General features: G+C 42.6%; 1 protein-coding gene across 5 annotated transcripts in view; it reads right to left on the bottom strand.

Annotated features, from left to right (window-relative positions):
• Window positions 1-9,010: 9,010 nt before the first annotated feature.
• MECOM (MDS1 and EVI1 complex locus) overlaps window positions 9,011-16,127 on the bottom strand; it is a 50,782-nt gene continuing 43,665 nt past the window's right edge. For all 5 annotated transcript variants that reach the window (XM_054386136.1, XM_054386133.1, XM_054386135.1 and 2 more), the window contains 5 exons: window positions 15,122-15,291; window positions 13,896-14,040; window positions 10,880-11,116; window positions 10,147-10,333; window positions 9,011-9,248 (listed from right to left, as the gene is read on the bottom strand). In XM_054386136.1, the coding sequence (XP_054242111.1) occupies window positions 9,114-9,248; window positions 10,147-10,333; window positions 10,880-11,116; window positions 13,896-14,040; window positions 15,122-15,291 (874 nt within the window). In that variant the 3' untranslated portion in view covers window positions 9,011-9,113. The remainder of the gene's footprint in view (window positions 9,249-10,146; window positions 10,334-10,879; window positions 11,117-13,895; window positions 14,041-15,121; window positions 15,292-16,127) is intronic.

The following is a 16,127-nucleotide window of genomic DNA, read 5'->3' as shown; positions in this document are numbered from 1 at the left end:
TAAAAAAGTTACTTCACAGGGCTGAATTTCAAAGCGGGTGAATAAAATGCAAGGGCAGGTAGTTCTGACTTGAGACTTCAGAAAAATGAGTCTGAGTGGGTCCTTTCAGGCTGCAGATACTTGCAGGATTGTTTTAAGATACAATTGTTAGGCATGTTTAAAAAAGAAAAGATCTTTCAAGAGCTCATTTCCCAGAACATTACCAGCCAGCAGCCCTCATGGGCTCACACAGCACAACAATTGTTGACTAATAACTATGTGCTTTGCAAAAAAAAAAAAAAAAAAAAAAGAAGAAGAAACAAACTGTTATTTTTTTTTTTGTTGTTGTTGAGATATATTTAGAGAGCTTTCTTATTGTTAAGAGCTTTAGAAACAATAATCAGTGGTATGTCATTCTGGTATTGTTAGCAAAGTCCTTTCTATTGAATTTTCAAGATGCTGTAAAGTGAGATTATGTGAGTAGCACCTCTGGACACTTTTTCCCATCATTGTGTTGGTATCAATCACTGACTTCCACTGTTTCTCCTGGTATTAAATGAAAATGTTGTTTCCCACTACGCTGATTGGAGGCTGTATAATGCATGACATAACTGATAACCCTACTGAGATTATGCATTGTAGGCTTCGAACCGCACGAGAAAGTCTGGACGACGAAGTAGGTGGCCACTTGGACAGGGAAAAAGAAAATGTACTGGGATCATTGTTTCAGCTGAAATGAAGAAACATTATAAATGGATAATTTATGAGGCAGGTTCCTCAGGTTTTAGGGAAAAAAAATAAGCTTTTTTGATTTTTTTTTTCCTTTCTTTCTTGTTTTTCTGTGGAAGGAGTAGACAGAATATATGTTCCAAGGGCAAAGTGCAGCCCTAAGACGCCCTAGCCTCACTCACCCCTGGCAGAGCTGTGTTAGAGCAGAAACCCACACCCTGCTGAGAATCCTGACATTTTCCAAAGAGGAAATATTAAAAAATTCGGTGGCAGAGTGGAGGAGGAGGAAGTTGTGCTTTGGAAGTAGCAGTGAGCTGAGAAAGCCAGAAATTTTTTTGACTCTGTAATAAAAACTAAAAAAAAAAAATAAAGTGCAAATCGTGAGAGGCTTTGAGTAAGCTTCTGTATTACACACTCCAGAACCTGAGTGATGTAAACAGCAATATAAGGAGTTCCCTTATAGAAATTTTTGGCTGGTGCCATCTCCATTACACCCTGTCAGGTTGTTTTGGGTTTGCACTTGGGCTTCAGAGGATTTTTCTCTTTGTTTTTGTAGGGTTGACTGAGCTGATCCAATGCTGTTGTGCCACCCTACTGGAGGCTGCTTCTCCCCCAGCACCATGCCAAGATTTTTTGTTGGGTTTTTGGAGTGGGATTTATCCCAGTCCTTCTACCAACTCTCCTTGTTTCTTCACACAGTGATTTTCCTTCCAGCTTTGCTCTTTTCTAAGCTAACAGAGGGTGGCATGTGCAGAACTTGGCTTACGATGGACAAAAAGGGGAAGGAGAGGTCACTGTGGCTTCCCTATCTCTGTCCTTCCTTAGAAGCAGCGAAGAAAAGCATGGGAAAAAAATCCAGTTACAAGACATGCTCCTGCCCTTTGGCATCTATCAGCTTGATCTGTGTGCTCAGCTTGGGACAGGGACAAATTCAGGCCTGAGTCTGGCATTCCGCACCTGATGGGATGTTAGGTCCAAAAAACAGTTCTCCATCTCCCATTCAAAGTTTTTATGGATGAGTGTAAAGCTGGAGTGGGTTGCTCTGTGCAGTGGTTAAGGTTTTAATAGCTCTTAGGTAATAAAAGCAGCAGAATTGCTTCCAAAAAGAGTACCAGGGAATCAAGTCGAAATGTAATAAAGGTCTTTACTCTGTTAGAGTGGATTTCAAAGTGTTTTGTGGGTTGTGGTTGCACAGAGCAGAGGGTCTGTGGATCCTTCTGAACGGAATTTTTATTACAGGGTTGTGCTTGCAGCCAACTGGACTTCACATCTCTGGGAAGCCCCTCCTGAGACAGGTTAGGCATGTGTCAGTGTGCAGAGACTTCATGGTTTTGGTTGGAAAAGACCTTTAAGATCATCAAGTACAATCCAACATCACCATGGGGTATGTCTACATGGTTTTGGAACAACTCCAGGGATGGTGGTGCTACCAACCCCCTGGGCAGCTTGTTCCAATGCCTGACCACTCTTGCAGTAAAGAAGATTTTCCTCATATCCAACCTAAACCTCCCCTAGTGTAACTGAAGGCCATTTCTGGGATTTCCACACAAATCCTACTGAAATTCAGGAAAGGCTGAATGCTTGAATTAATCTCCGTATCTCAGCTTGTGCTTTTTTTAAGTCTTTCTCTAGTGTATCAGCACTTCAGCATTTCTTTATTTTGAGAACAGGGAAGGACCTGCAGAGGAGACAAAAACATCCTTGGGGAGTGTTGAAGCTATGGCTGGCGTTACATGAGCAGAGGATGCATCTCACCACACTTCCTTCCCAGGATCACAGCATGTTGTGAGTCAGAAGGGACCTCTGGAGATCATCTAGTCCAACCTCCCTGCTGACACAGGTATGCCTAGATCAGGTTGCACAAGCACACATCCACACATCCAGGTGGGTTTTGAAAGTCTCCCCAGAGAAGGAGACTCCACAGCCTCTCTGGGCAGCTAGTTCCTGTGCTCCAACATCCTCAAAGCAAAGAAGTTTCTCCTTAGGCTCAAGTGAGGCCTCCTGTGTTATAATTGTACCGTTGCCCTTTATCCTGTCACTGGCCAACACTGAAAAGAGCTCAAACATATTCTCATGATCTCCACCCTGATAAACATTGAGAAGATCCCTTCTCAGTCTTAGCTTCTCCAGCCTGAACAGCCCCAGGTCTCTCTCCTCATAAGAGAAATGCTCCAGTCCTCTCATCATCTTTGGTGATGGCAAATTCAGTGCAGGTGGCCATGCAGAAGCTGCTGGCTGAGCACCCTGAGCTGCCTTATCCACCACTACAAAGATCTCTCACTCCACTTGTTAACTTTCTCCAGGCAATTTTCTAGCAGGAGTTTCCCCACCAGCCACCCCTGGGAGGAGAGTTGGGCTGGTGCGAGGGTGGGTGCTGGCCAGGACAAAGGAGCTGCTTTGCTGACTGACGATGTTACACTGCTGCATACCTCAACCCAATTAGCATGGGGCTGCCTGGACCTTAATTGGGCCTGACACAGACCTGTTGAAAGAGATTGCCCAGGCATTAAAGCACTACTTCTCCAGTTTGAGTTGGCTGGTGATGCGAAACGTGACACGGGTTTGGAGAATTTGCTGCGCTTACCATGAAACATATATGCCACAGGTATCAAGCAGGCTTTGTTTTGGGGCTCTAATCATATTACAAATTGAACACTTCCACATGTGCCTGCTGGCACATCTACCCCTGGCTATCTTGCATGTATCTGCCCCAAGGTACAGATGCTGAGGTCTTGACCAGCATAATATAGATGGAAATATATTTTCCAGATTGCCTTAGTGCATGCTAATGAAAATGAGGAGTAAAGAAAGACCTGAAAGAAGCAGCTGTTTAAAATTTTCTTCAATCCCAGCAAATCAACTTCTTAATTATTGATAATTTAAGCATCAAAATGACCACTAACCCTCTTCTCCCACTAGACCCTCCCCGAGCTGGGAGGCCTGCTTGAAGACTCTCAGGCAAAACTTTGTCTTAGAAGTGTAGCATTTCAACACTTTTCTTTACCTCTTCTGGAATTAATTAGTATTAAAATAAAGCAGGGAAAAGGAGGGTGCTTTCTGAAGGTGCCTCCTTTCAGATCCTCCACTCAGACAGATGGAGTAGATATGGCTGGAGCTCCTACCCAACATGTCATGCTTTGATATTTCCTTGTCACCTTTTATTGTAAACCTTCCCTGAATGGATTTAAAGATGTAAGTAGCTTCTATTGGCATTAAATTATGGACACTTCTGGATCAGAGAAAGGAGGGCTCTGCTTCCAGCAGACATCAGCAAAGGGATCTGTGTTCTGTCTGCTTTTATGGTCATACCCGGGGGGGCAGCTGGTCCCGAGTGAAATTTAGACAATGTTGGGAAAAAGGCTTCAGTCTTGCAAGATGCACTGTCAGTTCCTGAATCACTGTGAAGCACTGGGGCCTCTCTGCAGGGATTAGTTCAGTGTTAGTCTGATTAAAGTCTGAATTCTGTGAAAACAGTAGATTTTGGTGAAAATAAGGCAAGGGAATACAGTAATGGTTTGGTTTGGTTTTCTTTGCTGTTCTCCCCTTCACCCTCTCCCCAGACTTCATTAAGTGACTCTGAATAGTAAAGCTGAGCCATTCCTGAAGCCAGCCATCAGAAGATGAATTAATTGGGCTGTTGGAAGGCACAGGTTAGGTATACTCACAAACTTACATAGCCCTTTAGTGGGATGGGGAAGAGGACAGGTTTGGCCAGGATGCAGAACACATTTTCCTTACAACCAGAGTCCTGGCAGGGTACGTGGTCTATGGCATGGAGAAAGGGTCTTCTGTTTGGTGCTGGATGGCTTTGTGTTTTTTTTTTTAATCATTACTGGAAGCATCTCTGAAACGAACTCACTTTTCCACATCACTATATGGCCGACCAGCAAAACCACAAAGGAAGGCAGCAGAGAGAGGTTCAGCAGTCCAGGGGTTTGCAGCAGCTCTCCATACGTCTGAGTGAGGGCGACCTGACAGAAAGTTTTAAAGTTCAAGGCACGCATGGAACAAGAGGCCAAACGGAATCACTGAGCAAAAGCAGCCTCATAAATGCCTTTATAATAGCTTCCCCTCCCATTACTCTGCAAATGTGGCTATTAATGCTGTAAAGCAGCAGGGCTGACACAGGAACAGTGACTCGGACATGCAGTCCTCTTGAGGATCCAGGGCCAGGGTGAAATATTGATTAATCATCTTGTCATGCTGGGGCTTTGTTAGATTCTGTAGATAGGAACTGAGGTGGTAATGGGCAGTTCCTTTGCCTAGCAAGGCTGCTGTATCACATGGGAATGATTTGTTGACTTGTGGAAAAGTACTATGGGGCGGAGGGGTGGGGGTGTTGGTGAACAGTAGGATGATGCTGAAATAGGCTAAAGGTCTGTTATTTTTTTTTTTTAAAAGTATTGACTCCCCCCTCCTCCCTCCCAAAAAAACCCAACAACAACAACAAAACTGTAGCAGAAAGCCAGAAACAATGGTCCTCACTCAACAATCTGTTTTCATCTGGACAAGTGCAGACACGTGGTCCATCAGAGAGGGTATGAGACAAAAATGATCCAGGTTTCTGTGTTTATTTGGGGGGATGAGTCAGCTAACCAAACCCGGGATTACTTTTCAGCTGATTCCTCAGGGTGGGTAACTCTGCCACTGAGAAAAAGCAATGACAATCAAGCTCATGATAAAGTATCTCCATGAAGTTGAATGACCCCCTTGGCATATGTTTCACCCCCCTCTGCTCATCCCACCCCACATACAGTGCTGCTGGGTGGGATATTTTGATACCAAAATCCGAAGCTCAAGGCTCTTGATGGGAACATCAGCCTGAGGATTCAATGATCTGGTAGCAGCCACTTCCTGATGATCAACAGACCTGGTTATGTGCAGGTTAAACTTTCTCTAACACTTACATGATGGGAGTGTGCAACTGTAATCCAGAACATTAAGCCCAGGAGAAAATGTCCCACCCTTTCTCCACCTCCCCAAATCCCTTTCATCTAGGGCAGGTGAGGGCAGAGCTGATAAGAGCTGTCACTGCCTCAAATTAAAGGGGAAAACGATCTGGAAAGTTGTTTGCAGATAAAACTTGACTTGATTAATCTATTTGTTCTCTTTATTTGGCAGAAACCTAAAACCATGTTTCAGGGTGACTTTAACTGCACTAAAAATAATAGCCTATTTATGCAATTACCTGCATGTACCTGAGCATTTGGCTCAGGCCAGTGAAGTGAGGAGAAGAACATGCACACAGGCTTTATTTTTGTAAGTATATTTTCTTTCTTTCCAGGTGACATTTAAGCTTTCTGCAAGAAAAACCATCAGTGGGTCTCAGCATGCCACCAACCCATGTGTGAGACTCCAGAGCTGTGAGTAGAAACCAAACTGGGTTTGGATTCGACCCTGCTGATGCCCTTGCTGCTATGTGATGGTAAAACAAGCCACACCACAGCTGGGCAGAGGACAAGAATGAAATTGAAGAATGAAATGGTACTATAGGACCTGGTAAACTATGAGAGGTCTTCATGTACTGAACCAGGCTGAGAGAGGTGCATCCCCTGCCCTTTGGCCTGGAGAAAAGTCACTGTTTTGGAAGGACCTTTGGCTTCAGTGGACATAGATTTAAGCTTTTTTTCCCTTTTGGACTCTAAAGGCTCACTTCATGCAGCTGGAGGCCCATCTCAACCATGGATTTTTGTCATTCTGGCAAGTCAATGTTTGGCTAGCAGCCAGCCAAACCACTGCTTCCCAGTGTCATCCCTACAAGCAGCAGGGGGGTGCATCACCAGCTCAACCTCAAGGCTTCACAACAGCAAAGGGAACCTTGCACCAAACCTACCTGTAAAAGAACTGAAATGCTTCTGTTTTCCAGAACAGTGTTTTGAAGCTTAAAGAACTGGTCTAAACTCTTCCAACAGTCTATTGAGAGACCCTTGTGAATTCCCACCTGGAGTAGTGTGTCCAATTTCAGTGCCCTAACACAAGAATTACTCGAGTGGGTCCAGAGCAGGGCCACAAAGACGATCAGAGGGCTGGAGCACCTCCTCTATGAGGACAGGCTGAGAGAGATGAGGGGAAAAGTGACCTTAGAGCAGACTTCCAGTACATGAAAAGGCCCTACAAGAAACCTGGGGAGGGACTCTTTACAAGGACCGCTGGTGATAGGATGAGAGGGAATGGATTGAAGCTTGAGGAGGGCAGATTCAGATTGATGTTAGAAAGAAATTCTATACAGTGAGGGTGGTGAAATGCTGGAATAGGTTGCCCAGGAAGGTTATGGATACCCCTTCCCAAAGGTGTTCAAAGCCAGGTTGGATGACACCTTGAGCAATCTGGGCTAGTGGAAGGTGTCCCTGCCCCATGGCAGGGGGGTTGAAACCAGATGATCTTTAAAATCCCTTCCAACCCAAACCATTCTATAAAACTATGAATCTATGAATCTTAAATTGCACAACACAGTCCAAGATGCTTCACAGTGCCCCATCCTTGGGTTACCCTTATTCTCCTGCCCTGCACAGGCACAGACTTTGCTCGCCCGACTGTAGGTGAAATAAGCTGTTTTTGCTGAGACCATAAGGAAAAAAAAAAAAAGATGCCTTCAGTTTTCTAGTCCTTTATTTTTTTTTTTTTAAAGTTGATCCTCCCATAGTAATGTACTGAAATGCGTAACAGTTACATTGTACAAAGCATTTAAAGAAAGTACCTCAACTTGCCGATTATTTCCAAAAAAATGAGATTATAAACAAAAGGAAGAAAAAAGAATCTGGTCCCTCACTAAAGGCCAAGAAAATATAATAATAAAACAACCAACCCAAAAAACAAAACCAACCAACCAAACAAAAAAAAAAAAAAAAAACCAAAACCCCCAGAAAAATAACTGAATACCTTCTGTTATTTATTTCTTTTTTTTTTCTTAAAACATAAATTTGGAACACTTCATCTTACAAATAGGATTAACATGAACATAACATCACACAAGCTCGCAGACGACCAGCATAAAATATTGGGTACAGGTTCTTTTCTTTTTTTTTTCTTTTTTTTCATTTTTTTTCTTTTTAATCAGAAGAATCATGCTTTCATGAAGAAATTATAACTGTTTATACAATCGAATCGATTTACTGTATTACAAAAAAAATAAAAATAAGAATTCCTAAGTCGCGACTATTAGTTATTTAATTCATTAAAAGGCAAAACCAAACCAAAACACAACCCAAAAAAATTAAAAATAAAATAAAAGAGGAATGTAAGAAAATTTCAAACACTGTTTTGCACTCCCATATACACAGATCAGTTCACCTCACTTTTTTGAAGCACATGGGTGCCTTACACCGTAAGGCAGTGGGGGACTGGAGCAGTGCTGTTTGTTATCCCAACAGTGCTATTTTTAATCAACAAACAATCGTTTGCCAACAAATAAATACATGGTACACACGACACAAAGAAGAAATCAGAGGGGAAGAGGGAAAGGGGGGGAAGAGAAAAAGGAAACAACAAAACAGTGACATGATTGTCAAAAATCAAAAAGCTCCTTACAATGATTCGGACTAGTGGTGCTGTCGATGGACGCGGTGCTTCCATGGAATTATCTGGATGATTTAGCTTCTTGGAGTAGTGAACATTCATAGTTTACAATATACACAAGCCTCTTATGTATTGTTTCTCAGAGTTCCTTTTTTGTGTTATTTTTTTTCTTTTCTTTCTCTCTCTTTTTTTCACGTTTTTTTTTTTCCTTTTTTTTTTTTGTTGTTTTGTTTTTTTCCCCCTAACGACGCAGTCGAGAAGGCAAAAGAATTACGGAGAGAACAAAATATTCCCTGTTACTTCTTTCTATGGTTACGATGGATAGTGTGCATTGGATAGAACTAGTTTCTTTCTCTGAAGGGCTAAAATGCATATAATAAAGCTTTAACGAAGAGATTTGTACAGAAAAGCAACTGTTCCCCATCCTGTGTCAAACTAGCTGATACAAAAAAAAAAAAAAAGAGAATCGATTCAGTTCCTACTTTAAAGGAGTGCCCATGTGTGTATCAATGCAGTCTTAAACCCTTCTGCCCCTGCCCCTCAAAGCCGGGTGACCTGGAAGACAACTTTGCCTGGCCCCAGTTTACATAATCCACTGATTGATTTTTTTTTTTTTTTTTACTTAATTTTTTTTTAAGTCGCATTGATCCTCCAGAAGTCAGCAGCTGCCTTTGCTGTGCAAAACAAAATAATGAGAATAAATAGTTTCTTTTCTTTTTTTTTTTTTTTTTCTTTTCTAAAATTATTCAGTTTAAGGTCACCGGACTTTAAATGAGTGACCCTGCAGATTTATAAGGCATTCTGCTCAGCAGTCTTTTAAATAGTCATATAGGTAAGAGCCATGCTACTGGGTTTGGACTTGGTCCCATTCTCGGTAAGACTTCACAATGTCATACGTGGCTGATGGACTGAACGACGCCAGATTCTGCAGCGGCTCTCGCCATACTGTGCCACATGTTGGGAGAACTGTGGGATGCGGAATGGAGGGAGTCCTTGTCGGAGAGAGACAGCATCATGGCATACGCCTGCACGGGGAAAAGAAGGACAAAGAGATCAGAGATTCCTCAGTGCCGAGCTGAGCTTGGAGCCGTGCCACACCTACGCAGTCAGGGCATCATTTAGGCTACAGCTGCTGTTCTCGACTTATTTGAAGAACATCAAAATGCATTAGGTAAAACCACTGTCAGCCTTTTCACTGACACTTTTGACTCACTAATAGCAATAATAATTTCTGCTTTCATCTGGCTCTGAGAAACCTTTGATTGTAGACAAGGTCCCAGAGACTCCTTTGCCTTCAGGCTCTTGGCACAGGAGGCTCTTTTCAAGAGCCTGAGGAATCACAGTGTCCCTTGGCTGGTCCTGTGTTTCACCCATACCACAGTCTCCTTTGCTGACCTCTTCTACCGGCACATGCTGCAGTTTTTAAAACAAGAAACTCTCAAAGGGGCTGAAAAGACCCGTTTTAAAAAAAGTCAAGAAATAGCACTAGGATCTCAGTCTATTCATGGCTAGTTTAAAAATGGCCTGAGGACCTAGAGGTGGTAACATCCCAAACTTCAAAATGAATACCAAAAAAGCCAAGCCAAGCAGAAGATTGACTCACATCCCTGTGAGGCCTGCAGCTAAACTGTACTCCATCAGCTGTCTGAAAGCACAGTGGGGCTACACCTTATCAAGCCACTTCTGTGGGTGGCAGACAGGGTCAAAAACAGCACAAAAGGCAAGAAAATGCTCCATTCTCAAGGACCAGAGCACTCCACCATGTCTCCTGGGTGTGGTGGGAGGCTGGGGCAGGCTGAGGTGTGCAGATGTGGAGCATGGCTGCACCTGATGAAGCTGGAATGACCCTGCCTGCCACACACTAACAGCTGAATCCTCTGAGTATTTGGCGACAATAACATTTTAACTGAGTTAAGCTCTTACCTGGGATTTGGATTTCCTGTACAATGGTTGCTTTAGGTCCTCTGGCAGCTGGGAAGTACTGAAAGCTGCCAATTCAGCTTCGCTATATTGATTTTCTTCCATTTTCCGCATTTTGAGGCTATCTGTGAAGTGCCTTATGTGGTCCAAAGCTGAAAGTCCAGTCTTATTATACTCCTCCTCTTTATACCTACAAAAACATCAGGTTTTAACATCAATTTTATGATCCTCTCTGCGTTCCCTTGTCTTCTGATTTACAGATCTGAGCAATTACCCCGTTTTTATGTGCACAAGCCACCCTGGAATTGTGATCCTGAAATAAAAGACATTCCTCTTTTTTTTTTTTTTTTTTTCCTGAAGAGGTGGGCAGGGGAAGCAGAGAAGGGAGAGGTTGTCTCTCTCCTGGTGCCTCCACAGCCTTTCACAAGAATGGTACAGGAGATCCAGGTCGGTTTACAAAGCAAATAACGTCTCTCCCATGAACGTTTCCTGTCTCACCCATAACCCGACAATAGCTCCCTGAGCACATTTATTTTTCCCCTTAAGGGCTACAGATTGTATGAAGAGACAGAAAACAGGCTGGTCATGACCCAAACAGCCCCAGGTTGCTATCGTAACTGGGAAGCTGGCTACTTGGGCCCGGTTCCCACGGCACACACTTTGGTGTTGGCACCCTTGTATGGTTTATTGTTTGTACTTCACATATCGGGCACACCAATACCCGGAAGGAACCAACCTGCCAGGGGAAGCTTTGCAGTTCATGTCCAAAGTACTTGTTTCCTCATAATCCTCCTCTGGAGTCCCCTCGTGCATGTCACTCGTAACAGGCTCTTTCACTGCTTTCCCTGCCATTTCACTCTCTTCATCTTCCTCATCCATCATTACTTCATCTTCCGCCTCTTCGTCATCCAGCAAATCTGAGTTCTGGCTGGCTACCATGGCTTTTTCATCCTTAAAGTGGCTGCCATTCATTCTGAAATCACCAAAACAAACCCAAGCAATAAGCACAGAGCAGTTATGAAACCTCCTCGCCAGCAGATTGTTGTAGGCAGAACTGAAAACAATCTGTCCCAGTAGAATAAAGTGATTTCTGTATTTTACATCTTGTTTAGCTTCAGACATTCAGGCAGTATTGGAGAACATTCCACTCAAAAATCAGTGGGACTTTACAGGACCATCAGCATGGGACTTTCCTGTTGTCCTGCTAAAACTACTGTTCAGGCAGAGGTATGTTCAGATACCCATTCCAAATTTTCTCACGCCTTATTTCATCTCATGTTTCCAATCACAGACGTACTCTGGACAAAACAACTCATTGCCTTTTAACAGCAGCTGTACGGGCCAAGAAATCTGAAAATCAGATCCAGTACTTTTAAAAAATGGCATCCAGTACTGCAATTCAGAGTTTTTCAAGTCAAGATTATATGCATAATTAATTTTTACATGGTACCACCCATTGGGAAGCTATACTAGTTCACTGAATGAAGCTATACTACTTCACTGCATGTATGGATTGAATACATGGGAACCTAAGGAACTTCTGCTGAAGACCTGAAGAGTGGTCCTGCAATATTGCCTCCACGCTGAACTACATTATTAACTAATTTGAAGGGTAAAAAGTAATGAAAAGAAAGGTCATATACCTTTTAAAGTACATTTATTCCTCTTAAATGAGTAATTACAGCAATACCATTTGGCCTACCCGCTGCTATTACGCTGCCCTTTGCTTTCATACAATGACTTCTCTTAACTACTTCCTACAGGATTTTATCAAGGACATAACACCCATAGTGAAGCAGGGGCTCATTTGCTAATGGGCTCAACCCTGGAGGATCCTGATCATCGTGAGCACTTCGTTAAATGAAAGCTAAAGAGATTTGTCATCACCGCGTTGCCGAGCACGCGGCCAGAGGTAGCAGTGATGTGAAAGTGCTCAAGTGGCTGGAGCCACAGGAATTCGTTGCCACCAGCCTATCTGCTGGGCTGCGATATGGAGCACAGAGGCCTTGATTCATCTATTGTTCTCACTGTGCAAAAGGTCCTTACTCTTCCAGGAATACAGTTATAAAAATGGAAACTTTATTGTCCACCCGCAGTTTGCTTTAAGACTCTTGCGTGCTTCAAACTGTGCGGGACAATATGGAACAGAACGAGAGCTGGAGCAAGATAAGGATGAGCCTTAGCAGGGTATTTGGGATTTAGCACTACGACTTTGCTGTGGTAGCAGAGGTGCTTGCTTAGGGAGCAAAGCTGGTTTCTTATGTAACAACAGCATCATTTCCCCAAACTCAAGGGAGTTTCATCTATTTCCCCAGCAAATTCCAACTTACTGTGACAAGTTTAGGATTGCATTAATAAAAAGTTAAGGAATGGGTTGTTTGTATCACTGGATCAAAAATATCTGAAGCTGTGTAGGATTGGGAGAGCTGAAACAGCCACTCCCCACTGCAAGAAAATCAGAGCAGTATCTCTTTATCGTGTTTTATTTAAATAGGCAGAAATATGAAATTGTTGAGCAGTTTGGGCTGCCAGCTTGCTTGTTATGCTCAATTTGGGCAGCTAGAAATGAAAGGGAGATGGACTACAACCAAAGTAACAAAAGCCATGTGATTAAGAAAACAGATTCTCTAATTATGCTTTCAAATGCAGCAATTTGCCAGGGATAAAATATCCATCAAGAGCAGTCTGAAGTGCCAAATTTAGAAAGGAAACACTGCACAACCCAGCAACCTTTCCACTTTGCTGACTTCCTGTTGGAGGACATGTTGAGACCAGATGTGCAAAGAAAAAATCCCAAACCCTCATTGCCAATCAAGATGGAATGAAATTTGAATATGCATGTAATCACTTAATCCAATACTTCTGTGGAAATTGCTTTGTGTCCACCGTTTTCATCCCTTCACAAAGGCCTCTGAAAATTGAGAGGATGGTGAAGTAAGTTTGTCACCAACAGTAAGAAATTTTTGATGCTGATTAAGGTGATGCCAATTCTGAAGTGCAAATAATGCATAATGCAAAGCCACCCTCAAAGAATTATGTATAGCTGATGTGTGTACCCATGCCACAGCCTTTTCTGCTTAGCTGTATTTTCATTAGCTGAAAATATTTAGAAGTGGTTTCTCTTCTCTTAGTTCAGAGGAACAAAACCACTCAGATACTTAATAAATCTTAACAGGAAAAAGTCACTCACTGTGGACTACCAACACCTACCCATGGCCTCACAGAGTTTTTTGCCAGTCAGCATCTTACTTGGGATTGAGTTACTTACAGGAAAAGACTTTCAGAGAGAAACCTCCATTTGATTCAAGAATTTAGCTTAGTCTACTTTATTAATTACACATTTATAGTGCATTTAAACCATAAGGCTCTCTGCATTTAGCCACAGGATGTAGAATTCACCTGTTCTGCTGAGAAAGTGAAAGGAGGGAATTTTTCAGCAGACTTAAATCAGTGATGGGAACTTGAAACTAAGAACTCCTTGTGCAAGGAGAAATGTATTCATAGATGAACCTTCTGCCCACCATCTGCCACTGGAAATATGCTCATACATGATGGGGAGGAAATCAACATGTTCCTTTTCCTAAGACACCAAGGTGAAGACTGAAGCAAGCAGACTGCTAAAATTACTCTGGCTTTTAGCAATCTGCTTGCTGGAAGATTGCTAAAAGTGATCATCAACAGAAGTGAAAAATCAGAGTTGATCTGGAAAAGGAGGAGCGGTACCTTTTGAAAGCAGATCAGTTGCAACTCACCTCTCCTCTGAGTTTCGGGGGGACTGATTGTTGTGGTTGCTGTTTCCAATAAAATTCCTAATTTCTGTGAAGTAAGAGTCTTCCTTGTCATCTAGAATTGCCCCTGTGCTTTCCAGTTCTGAGTGAGGTGAAGATGTTGCAGTACCTTGAAACAAAGCAGAGGATTTCTGTTGTTGCTCCTTTATGTTTTCTGTATTTAACCATTTATCCAAAATTAAAATTGAAACAATGGGTGAGAGCCAGAAAAAGTTGTTCAAAGTGATCCATCAGCTTTTGGCCACAAACCCAGGAATTAGGAGGGAAATATTACTACCCATGGGCTAAAGTGGTTGCCAGCCATAACAACCTCTGGCATTCTGGGTGCCATTCCCATGGCTTATAATCACTTTTGCCAAGTATCTATTTCAACATTTCCCTCCTGTTCCATTGTGACTCCAAGACTCTCAGTCAATAACTGTGTCAGCTCAATGGCTGAGCCAAGCAAACAGAACTTCATTTTAGTTACTAATTATGCAGATTTGCTTAAAATATGGAGCAGCCACTGACATAATCACCCAGGTTCATTAGCACTGTGAGCCTGGTGATGTAGGCCTTTGAGCACTGGGGTAAAGGCAGCTCTCCATTCACTGCATGTGCCTGGTTATTGCCAGTGGAGCAAAACATAGACTGCAGGAAGGGTTTTCATTAAGCCCTGATAATATTTAACCCAGACCAAAGATATCTGCTACCTGCTGCTGCCTTTGCTGCTGCTGTGTGGTGACCAATTGGCTTTGGGACTTGGGAGGCACCATTACCTCTGCAACAGCAAGTGCTCTGCAGCTCCTGACAGTGGGAATATTTTGGAAGGTGCCAAGAAAATCTTTTAGAGTGCCCCTCGAGACTCTGATTCGAGGCCTCCTATTGAGAGCCAAGCGATTGCGGAGATGGGATTAAACCATTCTTCCCAGTTTGCTCTCAAAATGCTATGCTTGGCTCAATTAAAACCAAAAAGAAAAGACATCATATCCAGCAGTATTAAGTTATACAAGGGTACAAGGGTTTATGCTGGGATTTTTAAACCACTTTAAATGTCAGCAGGGCTTAGGCACTTACATATTTTCCCGAAGCTCCGCTCATCGGAGCAGACGGGGCAGAGCAACGTGTGCCTAGAGACACTCAGTAGCTTTGAAGGTATGTGAGGGCTGGTGGTAGGGAGGGCAGGCAGGGGAGGGAAAAGGCATACCTACCAGACATGTTCCCGTTCTCATGCTTTTTTAGATGTCTGTCAAGATTGGTTTGTTGACCAAAACACCTGTCACACAAGTGACACTTGAATGGCTTCTCTTTATTGTGGATGTTACGGACGTGTCTCTGCAGGTTAGAAGATATGCTGAAGGACCTGTCACAGTATTTGCATCTGGAAAAAAAAAACAACCAAAATAAAACAAAACAAGTGGTTAGAAAAGGGCTTTTTAGTAGCTGGAGATGTAACATTCATAGAATTATAGAATCACTCAGGGTTGGAAAGGACCACAAGGATCATCTAGTTCCAACCCCACTGCCATGGGCAGGGACACCTCACACTAGATCAGGCTGGCCAGAGCCTAAGAGATGTGAAGCACCTTGTGGGCTCAGCCTCAGTACTCCACTGCAACTCCTTGGTCCCTACCTTGGCAAAATCCTCCCTGGAATAAAGATAAGTTGTGCCTGAACAACTGGAGAGCTCTCTTGGAATGGAGAGATCACTTCTACGGTGGCTTTTTTAGCTTTAATTTGCATTAAGATTTATATTTTAGGAATAAATACAGTATTTCAGAGTTAAAGGCATCAAATTAGCTAGGGTAATTGATTCCCATGTTTTTAAAACTGTTGCATGCAAAGTTGGGATGTTTGAAAACAGTAGAGCAGAAACTCTATTGTTTCATGTCCTGCCAATACAATACAATTAAACACTTCTGGAAAAGAAAAACATGAAACAGATCTCTTCTAATGCTCAAATAAGGTAAAAAAAAAAAAAAGGGCTATTTCTTTTCCTATTCTAAATTATACTGTGTGATTAAATCTTTTCTTGAGGAATTAGCTTGCTCGATTGCTAATCCCAGAGGAAATTTGGTTATCTTGCAAAAACCAGCAATAAACAATCCCAACCTTTAATACCGTGCCAATGTGAGTAGTTTAGTCTATCACTCTGGTACCAGAGGCATCAATTTTCATACTCTGTAGTGATTTGGAGTCCCTAAAGCCTTTACTGTA

The sequence above is a fragment of the Indicator indicator genome, chromosome 13, assembly GCF_027791375.1.
Source record: "Indicator indicator isolate 239-I01 chromosome 13, UM_Iind_1.1, whole genome shotgun sequence".
NCBI lineage: Eukaryota > Metazoa > Chordata > Aves > Piciformes > Indicatoridae > Indicator > Indicator indicator.
The sequence above is the reverse complement of the archived record's forward strand: the minus strand, read 5'-3'. Positions and strand labels throughout refer to the sequence as shown.